Source organism: Carya illinoinensis, chromosome 2, assembly GCF_018687715.1.
Source record: "Carya illinoinensis cultivar Pawnee chromosome 2, C.illinoinensisPawnee_v1, whole genome shotgun sequence".
Classification (NCBI taxonomy): domain Eukaryota; kingdom Viridiplantae; phylum Streptophyta; class Magnoliopsida; order Fagales; family Juglandaceae; genus Carya; species Carya illinoinensis.
In genome coordinates, this window is record NC_056753.1 from 34,001,524 (window position 1) to 34,024,075 (window position 22,552).

Here is a 22,552-nt window from a genome sequence, read left to right on the forward strand (position 1 = left end):
TCATAATAAGTGGTGTATTAATCAATGTTTTGAATTTCGTATCGTATCGATCGGTATGATCGGTATTTCTCATATTAGAATAGTGACCGGTACAGAAAATGCATCTATTTAGTATCAGGTCAAATATCGGCCGTACCGGTGCGTTTCAGTTAATACCGACCTGTTTTCAGTTTACCCACTGAAATTAGTAAATTTTTGTAATTAATGCAAAATTTTATAATTTTCACTCTAATTCTCACATTTGAAAACTATTTTCTTGACTTAGACGTATCATTGAGTTTTATAAATATATATTTTAACTTTTTAAAACTTACATTGATATTATTTTGAAATATAATTTATACATATATAATTAATTTATTATATATAGACTATCCCAAAATGGTATTCCAAACATTAGTGTTAATGCACTAATTTTGTGTGTAGCAACACAACTCGAAGCTTGGAGGAGGTGGCCTCCACTGCAATGTGAGGGGAACACAACAAGCCCTCCTGGAGTGGTTATGCAGGGATGAACTTTTTATTTTTATTTTTTTAAGCAAGAAGTTAACGTATCAACTTATTATTGAAATGTGCATAAGCCTGATTCGTTGAAGATAAATTCAAAAGTAATAGTACCTTAAAAAAAAAAGACTTAAAACAACTACCCAGCTCCCGAGTACACACTGTTAAGAGCCTTACTACAACACAAGGCTAAATCATGCACAGTTGTATCATATCTTCCATTGAGAACGGACAACCTGCAGCTAGAATTATAGAGAAATGTGAGGGAAGGAAGGACTATAATGGTCGAGATTTTAAGTTTTAAAGCATTGAAAATTTGGCACAAGAGGAACATTTATCAAAAGTAGCGGTAAAAAAAAATCAGACTTGAGGATTACCGTTGATGGGGCAATTTTTTCATCCCAATATTTTGTTGGCAATGGGAAAGATGGGAGCTATATCCACAGGAACCTGAGATACAAAGAAAAAATGAAAGAATAGAAGGATAAAAATGACAAATTACATATTAGTGTATGATGTGGGGATGATAAGTAGCATTTCTCATAGTAAGAAAACCCTGATACATTTCGACTAATGAAAATCCTGGCAGTGAGAAAGTAACAGATTGTTGTGGCTCGTACCTGAATGTCCTCTAATTTCTGCAAAGCAATCTTTAATGGTTGTGTGATTTTACTATAGTTCTGAAGAAGCACATTTGCAGCTTCTTTGTCACCTTTTGCCTGTATGGTGAGTATCTCCCTACTCAGGCTTTCAACCGCATCCTCAACCTTTTGAAAGTAGAACAAACTTTTATGGCCCAGAAGAAAAGGGAAGAAGAACCATGGAAGAGGAATTATGGAATATACTTATACCTTAGCAAAATCAACAGAGAACGTCTCATTGGGATGCAAAATGAAGGCTCCTTTGTCATATAGCCAGTTAAACTGCAATGCTTGTCCTTTCCTGAAGATATATATATTGCAAATGCATAAGATGCTTGGTGATAACAGTTAAAACAGCGGATGATCATAGGATGAATAGCTAGCTTACCCATGAGCTTCCTGTAAGCCAAAACGTACTGAACGGAAGCATCCAGCAAGGAAGGAAACGTACATGGACTTTAACAAACTCTTGGGAAGCCAATCCTAGTCTCACCACAGAGATATAAAAGTAAGAACATCAATCTTAAGCCTCCACAACCAAAATAGAGCTTTGGAACTTAAATCCACAAAAGACCCATCTTTTTCTTTGTAAGCAACTCACCCACCCTGTGGTGCCATTTAGATGAAAGGCTATTGACGAAAATATCAAAATTATTTTAAATTTCCTTCTGATTAATTAGAAGCCAATTATGACTATAGCCTATAGAACAGCTGCAGCCTTTTATTTTAAACTTACTTCTTTTTTAAATTTACCTATAAAAATAAATAAATTTACTTCTGATTCAGTCCCAGGTATGTTGTATAATGATAAGGGAAGTAATGATACAAAGTAAGTGCATTGTCCAAAGCATGTGAAAAGCATCCTATTAATGAGACTCATAAAAAAAATAATTGTGAATTGCATAACTAATTAATGACCTGGTGAATTAGGAATCGTAGTGCCCAAAGGCCAACTATATCAGCTTTTGCTTCTTCCAAAGCTGAGTGGAGTTCTTGAAGTTCCTGTATCAAAGGATAATATAGAAAGCATGAAGAATCAGATATAATGCTATATTTAATAAAATTAAAAAAATTAAAAAAAGAAAAGAAAAGAAAAGAAATGACATTACATCCAAACTCAAAAATTCAAACTTTTGTAAGCTTTTAAAAACTCATAATAGGTGAATTGGCCCAACAAGTACATAAACAGGTTCCAAGTCCTAAACACAACCAATATGAGTTACGTAGCGCATCCTCTCACATCTATGCCCAAACACCACCAAAATTAAGGTAAACAGGCCCAATGACCAACAAAATCCAAAATAAAGGCAATACCTGGAGTTCAAGAACAAACAAACCAAACATGATATAAAGTTAGAGCATCCAACCTAAAAGCTTAAGCTAGTCCGTCAAGAGGCCCAACAAGTACACACACCCATATCAAGTTGCAAACAAAGAGGAACTCCTCAACACTTCTGCCACACATGACCAAATTATTTTCCCCTTCACCCAAGAAACATAGAGATGCAGCTAATACATCTTCTTTCTTTCATAGGTGATAAATATAATTGAAAAGTGCAGTAAGGGTTGCAATCATAGTACATGTGATTTATACACAATAAACGGCCTAAAGCAGCAAATATATTTTGTGCTGACATATATATCATGTTGACCAGGTGTTACAGTGTAGCAATGTAAAAAGTTCTATTTAGCTTACATTAGTTGCACTTTTTGGTCTATATAGTTTTTTTTTTATTGGCACCGGGTGTCCAGGAACAGTGTCCCAACTAATCCTGGGGGACTTTTTGGTCTATATAGTCAAATGGTCATATTTCTTTTATTGGTAAGGATCAATTTTATTGATGAGAAAAGTGCGCATAGCCCAATACACGGGTATATAGCTATTAAATGAACAAAAACTTAGCTTCATGTAAAAGTTCTACTTCAATATAGAAGTAGATGAGTTACTATGGGAACAAGTTCTAATACTAAATTTAATTGGGTATGAATTTAAAAAGAAAAAAAGAAAAAAAACAAAGAAGAAGTGAAACTGCAGAAAAGAAAGAAACATATTAAGAAATAAAAATTAAATTGTTTAACTGACCAATCTGACTGTGGACTTTTCACCGTTTGGAAGTGTTATGGTATGGGGCCCAATACCATGGCAACACTCATGGCAAATTGTGTGAGTGAAGAAGGATTCAAAATCTACAAGTCCTTGTTGTTCCTTTGTAATGCAAACATCAGCTATAGGTTGAAGAATATGCTTAAACCTGGGGAGTAAAGGCACGTCAGATTCAAAAAAATTTATCAACATGAAATGCCTAGTTTTCAGGAAAGCAAGCGATGATGGAAATCAATTAATCAAAATAAGTGAAAATAGTGGGCTGTAAAAAAGCATAACAATCATTGAAATTCCAAGGAAGGATATGTACTTAGCCTCCGAAACATTCTTAAGCATGACCATTGATGTTCCTCGATCTTTTACTATACGCTCATCATTTGGCAAATTGAAAGCAATGGTTTGAGGGCCCTTTACATCCTGAGGCAAAATTTAATCTCATCAGCATTCATTTTTTTTTTTTTTTAAATAATACTACACTTAGATCAGAACAATTAAGTGTGGACAAAAAGAACAAAAAATTAACACAAAAAAAAAAAAACTTTGGTTGGAAAACAAATCTATTAAAGTTGTCAAAACTGTTAACATGGAGCAAATTATAGCTCTCCAAGTAGTAAGTTAATTACGTAATTGGTTTTAACCATAGCTAAGTTTTCAACACACAAATAAGACTTGTACGACGAGTGCAAGCACATCTAACTAATATATTAATTCCAAGTCCTGTCTCTCAATCTCATGGTGCACTATCACCAACTACAAGAATTTTAAAAGTTAAACTGTTTAGTGCCAAAATAAGCCAGTTAGTCCTCAAGTGTACAAAAAGACACAAAAACCAAACCACCTAGAGAGATGTCTAAGCAAATTAAGCTCAAACCATAAGTTCATATAGCTGGGCCCCAGACAAATGCAGATCATCTTAGAACTATATGATCTGCTTTTTATATGAACTTATGGTTTGAGCTATATGAACCAGGCAAAACCATCATTTTAGTCTCAGTAAGTGATCCAAGGTCAGCACTCACTAAGGAATGAGCAAAATGGACTAAAAAAGGAAAACAGCCTATGGACTCTCATTAACAAGATAAAGAACCTGGAAAAGCCAAGACAAAGTACAAGTCATCCTAGCGTCCATGGCTGGATAGCATCCATACAAGCTACAAATCTTGATATAAACTAATTACCGAAATTCAAATTTGTAGGTATTGGGTCAGGCACAGACATGCCTACACAAATTTTAAAGGCATCCTATGACTACGGGGTGAAAATTGGGGAAAAATTAAGGCTGGGATGGCAGATTATATCAGCATATTTATGTCCAACAGATACACTGAACTATATGGTAAAACCACATAGATATAAGCATATATGCTATACTAATATTTCTAACATCTGCATCTTTATCTTCGTTGGTTTGCTTTTTGTCTCTGACAAAGGACAGATTAGGACACCTCCCTACATGAGCTTTGTGGTTAGAGTTTGGGATAACAGGGGTAATAATTTTAGGGTTTATAAACTACTTGTGGTTTGAAGTGGCAGGATTTAATTGAAAAGAATTCCTGCACAAGTGTAGACTAAAATATGTTATGTTAAACTACTGTGCAACCCTGAGTTGACCTTAACCAGAAGTTCAGAACTTTGAGACCCCTACACATTCCAGGCACTACTAAAATTACAGTAATTTCAAATTAATGCATACTCTGGGCCTATTTTCATTATGTGACACTACTAAAGATGGATACAAACCATAATTTTAGGACAGAGCTTGTAATTAAGTGGGTTGTCAGGATACCGCAATTACTGGATCATCATTTACGATCTTTGTTATTATTTGTTGATAAATGAGCTTTCTAAGCTTCCCATAACGCACTGCAGATATCTTACAACTAGTTATATTTGAATTACCATGCTTGATTCATGGCATACAGAAGTATAAATTGGGTATAGAATAGAACCATCATGGAAGATACCTTTCAGTTTTCACACATTTTACAAACTCACCCCTGCGTTATAAAGAAGGTGAATGACACGAATAGGAGCAGCAGTCACATCTTCAGATTTGTACACATTGTCCATTGGCAGATTTTTTTCAAGAATCTGCATAATAGAATCCTTTTTAGTAATTGAAAGTAAAATTAGAGAAGAAAAATCAAAGCTATTACACCTCTGGTAGGCCACTGACCCATCAGCCAAATGGTACATATCCTTATCTGAAAGGAGAAGTTCGGTTCAACCCTTAGTTGGTGGGGATTATGAGGCTAGAGTTCTTCAACCAATTGCTAAGATGAAATATAGTGAATGGGAAGAGAAGAGGATAAGAATACCTTCAAATTATCACCAAAGAGTTTAAGCTGAGCAGTTGCTTTGTCATCCCGAACTCCAATAAATGCTTCAAATGTAGCCTGCAATTAAATCCAATGTAACTATTAAGTTATATGTGCTATTTGAGTACAGTGAACAAGAATATGAGTGATCAATGATAAATTCTGGCTTCAGAAAAAAGATAAACAAGGTTTAATGCTTTCTACAAAGCTCAGCTTTGTTCTAAGACTCCTGCCATGTGTCTTTCAGAAAATGTAACATGATCCTCATTTCAGGAATCATTTCATCAACAGAATACCAATAATATCTATTTCAAGCATTACTAGTTTTAAGCAATGCTGGGCATACAACTCAACGGCTAGGTACATATGGCATGGCAATGGTAATTCCAATCTTCATCCAAAAGAAGCCAGAGAAAACCCCCAACAAGATAACAATAGTGATCGCCCTTAAAGGATTGTACTACTCAATTTCAAAACACTTCAATATGATTACACGTTACTGTGGCTAATTTTGATTTTGGGCTCCGATGGATCCATTACTCATAAATATCAAGCAAAGGCAGAAAAATAAAGTCATCTCTTGTACCCTATCCTTCGAGCTTTGGTTAACTTTAAAGCGATTTTCATTGTATAGGCTAGACACAATGAAGATTATTTTTTATATAGGAGCAGATTTTGTTGAATCGAAAAGGGAGTTACTCCAGTACACAAGTAGTTAACTAGCTAAAGGGTGGTAATCAATCCACACAGCCCATGAGACTAGAATACATAAACTCACTGTACATCCATAGACATAGTGCTTAAAGGCCATGAGGCACATGCAGAATAGTGTTACGACTGAAAAGAAACTCAATCTTACGCTACAAGTAAAGGTGATGAAAATGGGAGCAACATGAACAGGCTATCCATAAAAATAGTACCTTGTACCCAAAAAGTGTATCTTCATATGTCTCATAGGGACCAATAGTAACATCCAGCTTGGAATCCTACAACGAAGGGACCAAATTAACTTCAACAGTGAAACCAAAAGACTATTACAAATATTTGTTTAAAATTTTGAAACCATAAAAAGAGCAAAAAACTGGTTGATATTTGATGTAGGGGTGCTACCCGCACCATACGGTGCGGGGTAGCCCCCCCCGCCCCCCGCCCCCGCATGGGGCGGATGGGGAAAATCCACTCCGTCCCCCGCCTCCGGTGTGCGGGGGCGGGGTACCCCGTCCCGCATGACGGGGTACGGGGTGGGGGGCCAGTCCGTCCGGCCCCCCGCACCCCCCTTCTGGGCCTTGGGCCCAGAGGCAATTTCTGGGCCGAAAATGGCCCAGACGCAATTTCTAGGCCATTTTGGGCCCAGAAGCAATTTCTGGGCCATTTTGGGCCCAGAAATCTCAGCAATGGGCCATTTTGGGCCCATAAAATTATAAGTAAAAAAGAAAAAAAAAATTTTCCGAAATTTAAAAGAAAAAAAAAATGTTATGTCTGAGAGTTTAATACGTAATAAACTAATAATAATAACTAAGCTATTACAAAATTGAAAGGCTAAACAATTACAAAATTACAAACATAAAAGTGTCCAAAGGACATTGTATCAACATTACAAATTATTGAATACAAAATTTTTACAAATCATTAAAAATTGATCATTCTAAAGAGGCTTGTCAGCTGTGGCTTGTCTTTGAGTCAAGAGGTGTGACAGTTGGGGCGGCCCGGGCTTGAACACATTTTTATGTTGCAGAGGTGCTAGACGTCTCATGTGTTACTACAAAAATTAATATTAAAATTAATAACGATGAAATGGAAATGAATATAAAAAAATTAAAATAATAAAATAAAAAATAATTACCAGGTGGTCCGAATCCAGACTGATCACCACCCTCATCGGTCTCCTTAAAATCTAAAATATCCGGAACATGAATATCCTTTCCTATCGTCCAACTCTGTGTGCATATCAATGCCTCTACAGTTGTAGGAGACAATGAACTACGGAAAAGATCCAATATACGACCTCCGGTACTAAAGGCTGACTCTGAGGCAACGGTGCTAATAGGGATGGCCAAAATACAGCGGGCAATCTCAGAAATGATGGGATATTTCTTTGAGGCATTCTTCCACCATCCTAATATATCCCAATGATCATCATCATCTTGGACCATATCCGCTGACAAATAGTTGTCTAACTCAGAAACGACCTCCGTAGATTGTTGGACTAGTGTGGGATTCTGTGCGAGGGTCTTAGTCCACGGCATTCTGCGCTTCTTTGTAGGAGGCCCGGTCACGATGTCTGTAGAAGGAGTTGGGGTCGGTGTATGTGTCTTCGATGTAGTACCACCCTTAATTGCCATAAACTCGTCATACAATTTTTTCAGGGTATCTCGGGCCAATTCACCAATAATGTCAGTCCATACCTGATCGTGAACAAGTCCCAACCCATATAACAAGCCTGAAACTTTCAGACGGAGATCAAGAATAACAGCCACATATAAGAAAATATTCATTCTAGTCAAATCTCCCCAATACTTGTCATATTTTAGCATCATGGAATTTGCCATCCCCCTCATCCTTTCATTGGAACCCCTACGCATATCTTCTAATTCTTCTTTTACCCTACATATTTGTTGACAAAACCCATGGGATGTAGGGTACAAAGAACCAGATATATTCAACGTGACATCATAAAATAATCCAAGAAAATCAACGAAAGTAGAAACTGCCACCCAGTCATCATCATTAGGCTTTCGTGATCCCCCGTGCTCATCAAAGTATTTGACATATTGGATGTCTTCATCACCCAATAATTGAAAGGCTGCCTTATATTCCTGGGCCGCCTCCAACATCAAGAAGGTTGAGTTCCATCTGGTAGGAACATCAGTACAAAGACCCTTTTTCGATGTTATGCCCGCAGCCTTTGCAGCAACTTTGAATTTCTCCAATCTTGAAGGAGAAGACCTCACCCATTTCACAGCCATTCTAACTCGGGCAACCGAGTCATCAACATCTTTCAACCCCTCAGTCACAATTAAATTCAAAATATGTGCAGCACATCTAACATGCAAGTATTCACCACCCAAGAATGTCTTATTTGCATCTTTAAGATAATTCTTTAGATATCCCAATGCGACATCATTAGATGACGCATTATCAACTGACACAGACAAAACCTTTTCCAACCCCCACTCCTTTATTGCGGCCTCCAATGTCTTCCCAATCGTCTCACCCTTATGATCAGTTATTTGACAAAATTTAATAATCTTTTTGTGCAGAACCCAATCAGCATCAACAAAATGCACAGTCAACGACATGTAATTCATATTTTGGATAGAAGTCCAAGTATCGGTAGTGAGGCAAACTACCAAACCCGCGAGTTGGCCCCTCAAAACATCTTTATCACGAAGGTACATCTTCTTAATATCCTTTGCCACGGTGTGACGAGAAGGAAGTACAAATCTGGGTTCCAACTCTTGGACAAATTCTTGGAACCCTTTACCCTCCACAAACTGAAAAGGCAGCTCGTCCATGATAATCATACGAGCTAACTTCCTTCTACACTCATCGGGGTTATACTTCGTATACCCCTTCAATGTTGGCCCCCCGGCCCCACTACTCCCATCAGCCATTTTAATATCTAGTCTAGATTGACCCTTCTCTACTAAGGATTTTAATATTGGACTCTTCTTGCATTGTTCCTCTAGATGGACCTTCAGCTGGGATGTACCATGTTTCTTATAGTGACATCCATACATTTTCCCACAGTGATTACATTTAGCTTGTGGGTTGTTGGGGTCCCCACCCTCTAGTTTGGTAAAGTGTTGCCAAACTATAGATACAGGTTTCTTGCCCTGTGTGGGCTTCGGAGCAGGGCAAGGTGTACTCGTTATAGGGGTAGGAGTAGGGTTAGTTTCTGGGGTAGGGGTGTTGGCTGGGGAAGGCGAGCTATCACTGAAATCCGAAGACATTCCTGATTTTCCAACAAAAAAAAAAAAAATATTTCAAAGTACAATCCAACACAATCAGCAAAAACTACATTCATAACTATTATTGATGTATTAAGTACTTTTTATATATAATGATGATAATATGAATGGCTACACTATAATAAGTTTTTACACCTCATATAAGCAATTCCAAATAATTTGATTAGGAAGAGTCGAAGAGAGATGCTTCATATTTTTAATAGGCATTATTTTAATAGGCCATGTTAATAGGCATTATTTTAATAGGCCACTTTAAAATAGGCATTATTTTAATAGGCCACTTTAAAATACATTTTTTAATAGGCATTATATTATTTAGGGTATCTCATTTTTACTTTTCATATATTTAATTTTATAAAATTCATTTCTTAATAGTTACTGACATTAATATTAGTATATTGGTATATCTTTTAATTTTTTAAAATCTTGAAAGATGTTTAAAAAATTTGAAAATGAGATATATGTTAAAAAAAATAGTTTATTTACCACATGACAAAAGAAATAATAATTTATGACAGAAAAATATATATTTTTTCGAAATTTACTATCTTACTAAAAAAACTATCTTATTAAATTTTCACTTTAATAAGAAAATTTATTTTAAATATTATAATATTTTCATCTCTTAATTTTTGTCCAATCATTTATCTCCATTCCAACGTCTAAAAAATATAAAAATAAAAGCAACATTCATAACAAGTAACAACTCAAATTAGGTATAGGAGACAGAGACAAGCATCCAAAACGTGATGATTTAGGGGTTTCAACCCCTAAATCAAATTAGGGTTTCGGATTTGAACCCCAATCCGAAACCCTAAATTGATTTAGGTTTCAACCCCTAAATCAAATTAGGGTTTCGGATTTGAACCCCAATCCGAAACCCTAAATTGATAGGGGTTTCAACCCCTAATTCAAAATTAGGGTTTCGGATTGGGGTTCCAATCCGAAACCCTAATTTTGATTTAGGGGTTAATTTTGATTTAGGGGTTTCAACCCCTAAATCAAATTAGGGTTTCGGATTTGGGATAGAATTTTTAAAATTAGAGACATTTAATTAGGGTTTCGGATTTGGGATACATTTAATTAGAGACAAGTAACAACTTTAAAATACATTTAAAACTTTTCAAATCTGATAAAAATGCAACTCTGATAGAATTTTTGTCCAATAATTTTGATTTAGGGGTTGAAACCCCTAAATCAAATTAGGGTTTCGGATTGGAACCCCAATCCAAAACCCTAAATTGATTTAGGTTTCAACCCCTAAATCAAATTAGGGTTTCGGATTGGGGTTCCAATCCGAAACCCTAAATTGATAGGGGTTTCAACCCCTAAATCAAAATTAGGGTTTCGGATTGGAACCCCAATCCGAAACCCTAACCCCTAAATTGATTTAGGGGTTTCAATCATGAAACCCCTAAATCAATTTAGGGGTCCGAATGACAATGCAATTAACAAAAAAAAAAAAAATAACAGAGCATTCAATCGGGAATCCAAACAATCACACAATCCGAAGACATCCACAGCACACAATCCAAACAATCCCATCCTCCATCTCCGATTCAACCCCATCCTACCTCCAATCTCCGATCAAAACTAAAAATAAAATAAAAAATAATAAGCAAACGGAGAAAATCAAAAGGGGATGAGAAATGTTACCGTGCGGCGTGCGGCTTGCGTCCGGCCTCGTGCGTCGTGCGAGAGAGAGGGATGATGGAATACGTGCGGCGGCCGGACTGGTTGCCGGTGGGAGGAGGGAACACCGAATGGAACGCCGAAGGGGGTGAAGCCGTGAAGGGACTCGGGAGGGGAGGGGAGGGGAATCAGGGGATCGGGGGGGGGGGGGTTGGGTTATGGGTTAGGGTATTTAGAGAAACGGCGCCGTTTTGTGGTGGACAAAACGGCGCCGTTTTGTCCACCACAAAACGGCGCCGTTTCTCTTATATAACTTATATATATATAATATATATAATATATTATATATTTATATTATATATATAGATGCGGGGCGGGGGAAACACGGACCGGGGGGGGTCCGTTTCCGTCCCCCGCCTCCGCTGGGGGTTGGGATACGGGCCGGGGCCCCCCGCCCCGGCCCTAACGGTGCGGGGCGCCCCGCCCGCCCTATGCGGGGGTGGGGCGAACGGGGCGGGGCAGCGGGTTCTGGGGCCCCGCTGCCCACCCCTAATTTGATGAAAAGCTACAATGAATCTTCCACAATTGTGTCTTTTGTGTTTCCTGTGTTATCATATTCTTCTTTCCTATATCAGGATATAAATTTAACAATTTTAATATAGCAATGCATGTAAAAGTTCAATCAATGCCTTGACTAGACTCTTATAACTTGGTAGTTGGTAATAAAAAACGAATCACTTTAAACTTTCACTTCAAGCTAGCCTATATGCTTATTTATTTATAGTTTGATGTCCTGGAAATGCAATGGCTTCAAAATATGTAAGACCATAAAGCTTGATGAAACAAGTGATGGAAATCAACAAAGATTGTGAACTAGAAGTGCAAACCCCTAAAAAAAAGTGGGAAAAAGTAGTTCATAATCAGAGTTCAGCATACTGCAAACTTCATTCTCTTTACAAGGGGGACTAATATTTCTATCAGCCAACTTGATGGATTCATGTGAACTTTTATCCTGGGGCTTCAATACTGTTCTTAAATATGTATAGAAGGACAATGTCTTCAATGGGATTTGACCAGCATAAATATCATACAAGGAACTTTTTGACTTTGATGAAGACTACAATACACGGCCATTGAATTTCAGCCAAAAATGGCAATTTTAATTATGTTTCTTCCTAAAAAAATTCTGAAGAAAGAAACAATTCCCTAGACAGTGTCTGATCCTAACGACGGCCATCATTAGTAAGATAATGCTAAGGTGAGTTTTTTAAATCCATTAATCAGGCATCTCATTTCATTGGAAACAGGACAGTAAGCGAAGGCATGCCATAAATCTGGCTATATGTGTCAGCACCACAATAATTCTTTGTTTGTCTAGGACAAGGTTCATTCTCAAATCATATATTGATCCTCCCTCCCCTTCCCCCCTCCTTCAATTTGTCAGCATATGATGCACGTAATCAGTATTGTTGGCCTACTTTCTTATAGCTCAAACTTTTAGGATTAGTGGTTTCTAACATGCAATGAAGTCAAGTTTACATGAGAGGCACATAATTTTTCAGGTTCTGGAAACTCCTGTTCATTTTTAGTCTGTCCGTTTCTGTTCAAATTTCTAGATTCACCTGAAGTTTTGGACCTGCATTTTAGAATGGTGGTATTATATGATAAATTTGACACACATTGTTATAAGAACATGTGTATGTGAAGGAAGAGAGAAGGGGGGGAGGTTAATCAGGAAAGTTCATGAAATCTTTTATTTTCTTTCTAGGTAAAGACACGAATAAGAAGATCATAATGTTAATTCTTCAAGCTACTACGTCGAAATCAGGTTTTACATACTAGGAAACTGGCACAAAGTTATTTAGAAAGAATCAACAAATAGATGTCACTCTCCTTATGCGTACAACCTTGCTTTGGGCATGCATTATTATGAACTGAATTACAAAGGAGAACTATATGCCAAATACTAACCAACTCCATCCAGGCTATATCTGACTCATAATAATCATTTGAACACAAAGCATTGGCTTTGCTATGCAGCAGTCTCTTCAAACTACACAAGGCAAGAAAAACTCAGCACGTATTTGTGAGTAGAATAAAGATCAGCATATGATTTAACCACGAACTAACAGAAATCTGAAAACAAAATTACCTAGATGAGCTAGTAATATCCCCGGCTTTTTGCAGTAATTCGGAGGCTTTTTTGAGGTAGGGATTATACTCTTGCGGGAAAGGAACAATGTACAGATCATGGGTGGAACCAACCAAATGTTGTGTTATGTTAGCAGTATCACGAGACAAAGAAGATTCCAGACCAAATTCACTATGCCTTTTGATAATATTGAAAAATCCAGTTGCATCCTTTTGTTGATCTGCTGTTAGACTGCTCTTCCATAATTCAAATTCCTGTATAAGAGAAACTAATCGTATTTATGTATGTAAAACAATTACTTTTTTATGCATATGACGAACTTTCCAGAAAATACCATTTTGTCCATGTCCGGAGGATAGAAGTTTGCACCAGGTGGTTTCACCATGGGGAATGCAGCTCTATATTCAAGGCCCTTCCACTGACTAACTCGCCTCGTGGCCTCAGGAAGCAACGTAATGGCTGAATCGGCAGTTGTTAAAAATGCCTCATTCTCATCGAGGCAAGACCTGTTGATAAGGAACAATATTAGAGATTTTTCTCCTTAAAAAAGTACCTATAAAAAATTGGTCAAATTCTTCATCGAGAGATTTTTACACATTTCACAACAGAAAGAATCAGTGGACTGTGATATGTGTGAACATGATAAGTGTCAACGTTGTGTAGCTCCTCATTCCCATCACTTTTGACCCCTTAGCTGCAGGGCCCTTTTTGCTTCTGTATCAGATCGCATTGCTTATCATTTATGTATGTGGATACATTTGTACGTTTGTAAAGTCTCGAGTCATGATTAAATGCACATAACACTTAGCTAGGGGTAAAACTTTGAAGAGCCTACTTTTTAAGAATTAAGATCAACAAGGGTCCAGAAAATTGAAAAAAGTAGAAGACGGAGCTGGGTCTTTGTACTTTTCGCAAGTCTGGTTCAGAAGAAGAAGGATATATATATATATATGCATATATGGAGAGAGAGAGAGAGAAAGAGAGTAGAAGATTAAAAATTTATTTTGGTGGTGTCAAATATTAGGATTGACAAAAACCTCTTGAGGTCATCTTTTTAGCAGAAAACAGAGGAGATCTAGGAGCCTGGTCCATTTTGGCAATGAAGATACGAACCAAATAATTTTTATTTTTGGCAGGCAAGGAAACTGCTTCCTTCTGGTCGAAGGCCTAAAAAAGGCTTTAGTCAGGCAGGTCACAAGAAGTAAGCCCGGTCCTGCAGTTTTCTAAGGCTTGGTCTGGCTTTGAAGAGAAGATTGCAATAATGAGTCAGGGAAATAGGAACTAGGATATGAGTAAAATAAAGCTCAAGGGATCCAATCTCCCCTAACAAGGGATCTCTCAAAGTCAGGGAATGATTAATCTTTTTATGTCTTTCTGAAGAAAAACAAACTTAATCGATAAATTTACCAATAACTTTCATATCTTTAATACACATTCTGTAACAAACATTTTGAACATGACTTTGTGTGTGTTTCAATAGCTGTGTGTCTGTGTGTATGTGCACGTGCACACATTTTGTTCTAACACCAGAGACAAAGCTACAGTGTGTCAGTTTGAGAAAGACTCACCATGGACTCTTATTAATCACATAATACATCCATTTTAACTTGTCTAACTCTGATGCAGCAGCATGCTCTTTTAACCAATCTCTTAAAGCAGGATTATTACACCAGACCTGAATAAAAAATCAAGGAGAATAAAATAAATTTTAGTACGAGGCGTGAATTTGGTAACTTCACAGTACTAAACAATTTTTTTAATATATATAACAGTACAAAACAATTGAGCAAATATCGTCGATTAAAGCAACCTGAATTAAGTCCAAATGGATGGTCCAAAACAAAACAGCTATTTGATTGTTTAAAGAAAACACGAGTACGCAATATAAAGATCCTTCTGCAACTTTTGAGAAGTAGAAACTATCCGTTTCATTTGCAGTGAATTTTTTTTTTTTTTTTTTTACCTGTAAACAAAATTTTATTGAGCATAAAATAGACAAAAGCTGAGTATACAGGACATATAGAAGAGCATTGCCTATGCATGCTAGTTTAGCGATACAAGGAAGTCATGAAAATACATGCCATTAAAAGCAATTACAATTGCCCAATGCAGTGAGTATTAAACCCAACAAACATAATTGATAAGAGAAGTATTCGGTGAACCATAGCTACAGTGGTTGATGTGCTGACCTTATGTTTGGACTATGAAACAACAACTATAGTCACCTTCTTTTTTTCAATGGAGGGATATATTAAAATAATAAGCTTTTAATTATGTTTTATTGTTTTGTAATTTACCTGCACTACGCTAAAACCTTCTTCTTTTTGGTTATTACATTAAAAAAATGGCTTAAAACACTATCTAAATCAAGAAAATGAACTCTCTTTATAAATCCCATCATATGCAGAGTTGATACCAGTTGTCAGGCGTGCCAGACAACAGGAAAATCATGTTCATGAATATCTTTTTCACGAGTGGTCATGAATACGAAGTATCTAAATGCACTTAGATATATTAGAAGCATAAATAAATTTGTGAGTGTGTCGTCTATACAACCTGCAGGTAAAATATTGTGTCCATAACTTTGGCGGCATTGACAAGTAAAACCAAAGCTTCCTTGTCTGCATCCGTAAGCTCAGTCAACTGCATCAAGTTAAATAGACGAAAATATGTAAAAATATTAGAGAATTCATTTCCAATTCATAAGATGAATAAGGCAGAAAACAACTGCAAAATGAAAAAAGACCAACAGCTTGGTAAATTCAATTTTGAAATAAGATCAAATTAACAGTACACTAAATCAGCAAAAAAAATATGAAAAATGTTATTTTCCCTCTTAATTTGTAATCTCTACTATAACTTCTAATTACTTCCATTTAGTGTTCAACACATACTAAGGAAATAAAGAGAAGTGATAAGTCTATAGAAAAAAGTAATAAATTGACTAGGCACAATGAACATAGACAGAATTCTCTTCTCCAAAGTATGTAGGATGCATAAGCAATAAAATAACGCGATGGCAGACAAAATAACATGAAGATCCATTTAAGTGTGACTATGTGCTCAAAATAGCAAATGCCAACTAATATGGAGCATGGTCTGATTAAATAATAATACCCTAAACAAATACCATCCAATAATAGAAGGCAGAAAATAGATGTAAATAAATGCCAAAAGGTTGAGAACCTCTGCATCAAGTGAAACAGGAGCATAACGACGGAGTTGCTTCTGTAGAGCCAAACTGCGTGCCTCAGTGCTTTCTTTGTACCTTCAACAAAATATTTATTTTGAAAGTTTCAACACCGTGGAGATCAGATGGGAAAGTTCGCCCATGCTTAACTCTCTTTTACAGGGTACAAAATCCAAAGCTACCCAGTGAAAATTTCTACATACCAATGATGAATAAATACCTTGGCAGTGAAGAAACATGTCACAAGTTTCAAGAAGCAAGTAACCATAACCATCAAATTCAACATTGAAAGTACTTTTTATTACGTTCAAAAAAGTAGTTGAATGTTTTGTTTTCTAGATAACTCATTGACTTCTTAAGCATATCCTCGGGAAGAAACTAGATGCAACCTTGGACATTAATGGTAATTGATTCCCTAATCAATTAATTTCTTACACACCAGGTAAAAAAAAACCCATAGCAATATATTCATATGAGGCAGCCATGATTAGGGACTAGATCTCTGTTGAACATACCTCCGGTCAATTATATGAAAAAGCTTGCCATATTGTCCATTTACATCATAAGGGACATATTCTGGATCTTCTTTAGCAAGTATGCATCTATATTCCTCATAAGAAATGTATTTAACAGCAGAGACTTCTGTTTCCTATTAGTAAAGAACAAGCACAACACGATCAGATTCTCAAGCCGTCTAATAGCAGATTATGCCATGAGTTGAAAGAAAGCTGTATTTGCTGGCCAAAACTGCAACAGTGGAAAATTCATAAAACATCTTCAGCTTAAAAGCAGAGGCCTAGAAATTAAATTTAAAACGGACAATAGCATCACCCAATATATGTAACGAAAATTACTTTGATCTATAAAACAAAAAAGCTTAATTTAAGAGGAATGAATTGTTCAAGTTGAAATATAGTGTCTTATCCCCTTTCTTGAACTCCATTCTATTCCACTAAATTTAAACAAACATGATTGGGTTTGTGAAGCAACAAAGTTGACTATGAGATTCCAAGGAAAATGTAAGGAACAAATCCAAACTGGCAAATTGAAAATCACTTTAATCCCGTGGCGCACGCGGCCCATGAGTTGAGGATTTTCCTTTTCTCATAGCATGCTAGGTAATTTGCCTAAGGGGTAGTTAATGTCGCAAGTTTGTCCCAAGCAAGTTCTAATTGCCCGTAAGAATGCAAGACTAAACCAATGCTTCTAAGCACAATCCACCTCCTTCCTTAAAAATGGCAGTACGCTCCTCACTGATACCAAAAAGGAAAAAGAACAGGGCAGGTTGTCTTCAATGATTCTCACTGAAGACAATGGATCCACAGAGAGAGAGATGGCTTCAAAGCATCTATGTAAGGAACAAAGAAAAATATATATATCAAAAATTTTTTTGTATAGGTATATATCAATTTAATGGAAGTTCATCTGACAATAATCAATAACTTTCTCACCTGAAGAGTAAAGGCCTCCAGAGGGATTGGATCCAAAGTTGTAACCAGGTAGACATCACTAAATTCATTATTTATGAAGTTTCCATCATTTATGACACTGCATTTTCAAAAACGTTAACCTAACATTATTTAATTCAAAGCAAAAGAACGAATTACCGAGTTAAATTACAAAATGTAACACACACAGGAAACTTTTTTTTTTTTTTTTTTTAATAAGTACACACAGGAAACATATATCTCTATGTTCCTTCATGCATACCTGTACAAAGCAAAATTATTCTTTTAATTAAAAACTTCATATAAGGCCCATGCACACACATACCCGTATACAAATAGAGGCATATACATAAGTATGTACATATAGCTTTCTCCTTCTATCAGCTGAAACCATCATTGTATCCATCAATAGAATAAGAACAGACATTCTCATACACTTCCCAATTGTTATAATCAAATTGATCTTTTTTTCCCTCATTTAGAGGTAGAAACTGTACACAGCTGTCTATAAAGCCAGTACACATCAGTGACATATCCATGTTCAAGTCTATTCGATATTCTAAACACGTTTAAGATTATACGGCAAGTTTTCTTTCAACCGGCACAACACCAGCATTAGAGAAGACTGGAGAAAGAAATGAGTAACCACAGAGGAACCACCCAGGAAAAAAGAATTAAAAAAAAAAAAAAGACCGATAACGGAGGTTCCCATCAGCAGAGAAGGTGAAGCTCAAGATATATGCTATAACATAATAAAGCAAACTTGAGACTACTGTTGGCAGCAGAAGTAGATGTAACAGGCCACATGAATGAGCAATTACAGATTTAGCACTAGAGAGTTTTCTGCAAGACATACTTATAAGGTATAAATATCTCACACCAACAAGAAGCTTTTCATCTTTTGATTCCTAAAATCTTTGCATATTTATTAAACTTTCAATATATCATCACTGAAAATAAACCCCTTTAACAGTCTGTTTTAATCAAAATATAGGACTTGTTAAGCCATGAAAGCCTGAACAGAACCGTTCAGATATTATTAAAAACAAGTGTTTCTATCTCGAAATGAAAAGCCTAACTAGCAATAAGCATCATGTATAAAAAATTAATAATAATAATCTGAAACACAAAGGAGCTCAAATGATGGCACTGTAGGAAGGGATTTTGATCTACTAACCACTCCTCAAGAAAAATGAATATCATTTCAAATGCATCCTTAGGAAGGATTACACCAAGCTCTTCTTGAAGCTCCCTCCTAAAAGCATAAACTACTTGTTTTAGCAATAACCATTATACATCAGCCAGTAAATTTAATTCATCAAACATTAAAGTACTTGAACAAGAAAACCAGAAAAAAAAAATACTGTACCAAACAGAGTGGCATTATTTGAAAAATAAAAACAAGGGATCTAAGTGAAAGAAGGAATATATAATACTTTTTCTAAAATTAAATGTATTCTATTCGGGTACATTAGCTACAAATCTTGGAGTAGGTGGGGAGGAAGAAAGGAAGTGTAAATTTTCACCCTTCTATGTCACTTGAACATAATGCAAACTTCACTGGTCAAACTAGGCAAAGTGAGGATATGGTACCTTGTTTTTAACAAACATGTATGCTAGCTCATATTAAAAGATGTTTTTAACAGTTTCACCCTTAAAGAGAACAAGTGTTTCTATATCTCCATTGCCACAACAGCCGGATGCAGAAAATGCCTGATTAAGAAAGGAATGCTCTAGAGGTTTATAATTCTTATTTTAATTAGATAACTATTTTTATAAGGAAATCATGGGCTGTGGAGGACACGTTTTTCTCACCATTGCTGATATGGCAAAGAATATAAAGTAAATGGGATCTTCACCAAATGAATAATATCTTTGCACAAAATAGCATCACTGAAAAAGCTCATCTAGAGAAATAAGTATTGTTACCGAGCTGTCACAAGCGATGAATCACCAGCAGATATGTGGCCAGCACTGGAGATATCCCACAACCCAGGCCAGGAATCTTTGCAGTCAGCACGACGCTGGAGAAGAAGTTCCTGAGTATTTTCGGCAAAAATCCACACATGAACAGCTCGATGATAATCTCCATCTCGATGAATATCACTCCTATGAAAAGAAAATAGTTAAAAAAAAAAAAACAAGAGTCAAAATTTCATAGGTTTCTAACATTTATAGGTAAACAAAAAGTCAAAAGGACACAAGGAAGTAATATTTCCCATATTGTGTAAATTTTAGAAACTCAAAAAGGCTTTTGAAATTTCTTATATTTTTTTGGATAAGTAATATGATATTTCATTGATAAAAGGATAGGCTTAGCCCAAGTACACTAGAGGTATACAAAAGCATACACCTTTTTAAGAACTAGTAACAGTTACAAGAAAATCATGGCTTTTGAAATTTCTTATATTACACTGATAGGATAAATATTGACTAACTTATAACAAGGCCTTCTCACCTTAATACATGTCACTCAAACTAGTCTAGCAAAAATTACTAGCAGAAATTATGTAACTTTCTTGGAAGATGATAAAACATTACGAAACACAAAATAAACTTGACAGACTTTAACTTGAGAAGTATCAGTACATGCATGAGTTCAAGTTTGCGAAAACATATATAGGCTTTGCATATCAGTGAAGAGCATACAAGAGCAATAGACCAGAATAGAACGTACTCCAACTAATGTGGAATTGAACAAATAAAATCCGTATTGAGTCAATCAACTCGCACATTTACTAACACAATACAATCTCGCATATTCCTGCGATGCTAATAACTCAAATAATAAGATTGCTCTCTGCCATAATGAAGAAGTTATTTAATATGTTCAAACCAGCGCGACCATATCCCAAAAGCTTGTTTGTTCTCATCCAAGAAACTCTTCATAAAAAAATAAAGCAGATGAAAATTGCATGATTCGCGTTGTTGTGTAAGTTGAAGTGAAATTTACAACGTATAACACAAGGAAAACCGATGTCAGATACAGAGAGAGAGAGATGCCTGGGTTTGGAAATGCCAGTTTTGAGACCGCACTTGGTGAGGACGTCGAGGTGCTCTTCCTGAATATGATGAGCTTCCTGAGCCATCTGCTTGTGAACGTTAACTTCCTTGTAGATCACGGAAACCCTGTTTTACAGGCGAATTCAGATTCCCAATCGGCACTCCCAGTCAATTCAATCTTGATCCTTGAAAGTTCCAATCAGCACTCCCACGCAACTCGTCAAGTCAATCTTGACTTGAACCTTAAAACTTTTCGCAATTTCAATTTTACCCCCTGGAATTTTGATTGTATCCATATAGGCCTTACACTTTTTAAAATTTAATTTCAGTTTTGCCGTATTTGAGGGTTGAGAGTATCTAAATACTTCTCAATATATTTTATTATTATTTATTATTTTATTATTAATTTTTATATATCTTTTAATACTATTTAATATTTTATTATTACTTTTTACTTATTTTTTTATTATTATTTATAATATATCTCAACACTTCTAAACATATAAACTTAACTTAAAAACAACCTTACACAAGTTGTTATTGATACATTATTAATTTATATAGATGGAATAAAGGAAACAATATTTGCAAGTTTTAGTAAATATTGTGTATTTTAAAAAAAAAAATTAAATACATAAGTAAATACCACGTATGTTCATTGAAAAAAATAAATAAATAAGAAACTTATATTAATAATTTTTTTTATAATTAACCCTTTTTTAAATTTAATGTACATCGATTGCATAATTTATGAATATATCTAACATTACTTAGTTAAATATGAGATTCACATTAAAAAATTAATTTGTTAATAGTAAACCCCACCATTTTTTAATGAAAATACGTAAAATTTGTACATTTTAAATATATATACAATATTATTTAATAATTATAACCAAGATCTTCTATAAATGAAGGATAGTGTTGAACTCAAGGTTTTAAGTTTCATGTGATTATAAATCTACACATAGATTTTGATAATAACAAATGAATTCAAAGAATAAAGGAGTTTCAAACTCAAGTTGTCCACATAATGGAGTCAAGCACATCAAAGAACCAAGCATTAGCAAGAAGGAAATAAGTTCACATTAAAGTCATAGAGTAATGTTGTAAATCTCTTAAAACTCGAAATTAGGATTAATGTTCAAAATTAATATTTTATCATAAAGCATTAAAATATATTTTCCACATGTGCATAAATATTTTTGAAAATTAACTTTAAAAATATTAAAGATGATTGATTGTCATATTTTACATGTGCATACCTTGATTAAAGGGTTGAACTTTAAAATATTAAAGATAATTGATTGTCATCTTTCACATGTGCATGTTTTATTTGAATATTTTTAAAAATGATTGATGTTTTTTTAGACTTATACAAAAGGTAGATGATTTTGTTTGAAAAAATTTTTGGAAAGGAAAGTGTGCTCCTTTTGTCATATGCAAAAAGTAAAAGATTAGGTTTGAATTTTTTGAAAATGAAAGTGTGCTCCTTTTGTCATATGCCAAAAATAAAATATTAGGTTTGATTTTTTTGAAAAAGTGAATGATGTTGTCTTTTGACAATTGAAAAAGAAAAACCTTTTATT

General features: G+C 35.3%; 1 protein-coding gene across 3 annotated transcripts; it reads right to left on the reverse strand.

Annotated features, from left to right (window-relative positions):
- Positions 1-504: 504 nt before the first annotated feature.
- On the reverse strand, positions 505-21,197 carry LOC122301191 (nudix hydrolase 3). 3 transcript variants are annotated; one of them, XM_043112366.1, is made up of 22 exons: positions 20,964-21,196; positions 19,890-20,069; positions 19,138-19,215; positions 17,964-18,060; positions 17,028-17,161; positions 16,509-16,590; positions 15,879-15,965; positions 14,891-14,997; positions 13,657-13,828; positions 13,323-13,576; positions 13,142-13,223; positions 6,488-6,553; positions 5,568-5,645; positions 5,245-5,340; positions 3,560-3,666; positions 3,229-3,397; positions 2,064-2,147; positions 1,534-1,628; positions 1,356-1,446; positions 1,125-1,271; positions 882-954; positions 505-740 (listed from the first exon to the last, which is right to left on the reverse strand). In XM_043112366.1, exons 1-21 carry the CDS (start codon positions 21,047-21,049, stop codon positions 901-903), a joined length of 2,346 nt encoding a protein of 781 aa, XP_042968300.1. In that variant the 5' UTR covers positions 21,050-21,196; the 3' UTR covers positions 505-740; positions 882-900. The 3 variants fall into 3 exon arrangements, with proteins under 3 accessions (XP_042968300.1, XP_042968299.1, XP_042968301.1); XM_043112365.1 differs by having other exon boundaries at positions 505-746; XM_043112367.1 differs by lacking the exon at positions 19,138-19,215 and having other exon boundaries at positions 505-746; positions 20,964-21,197.
- Between the last annotated feature and the right edge of the window lie 1,355 nt (positions 21,198-22,552).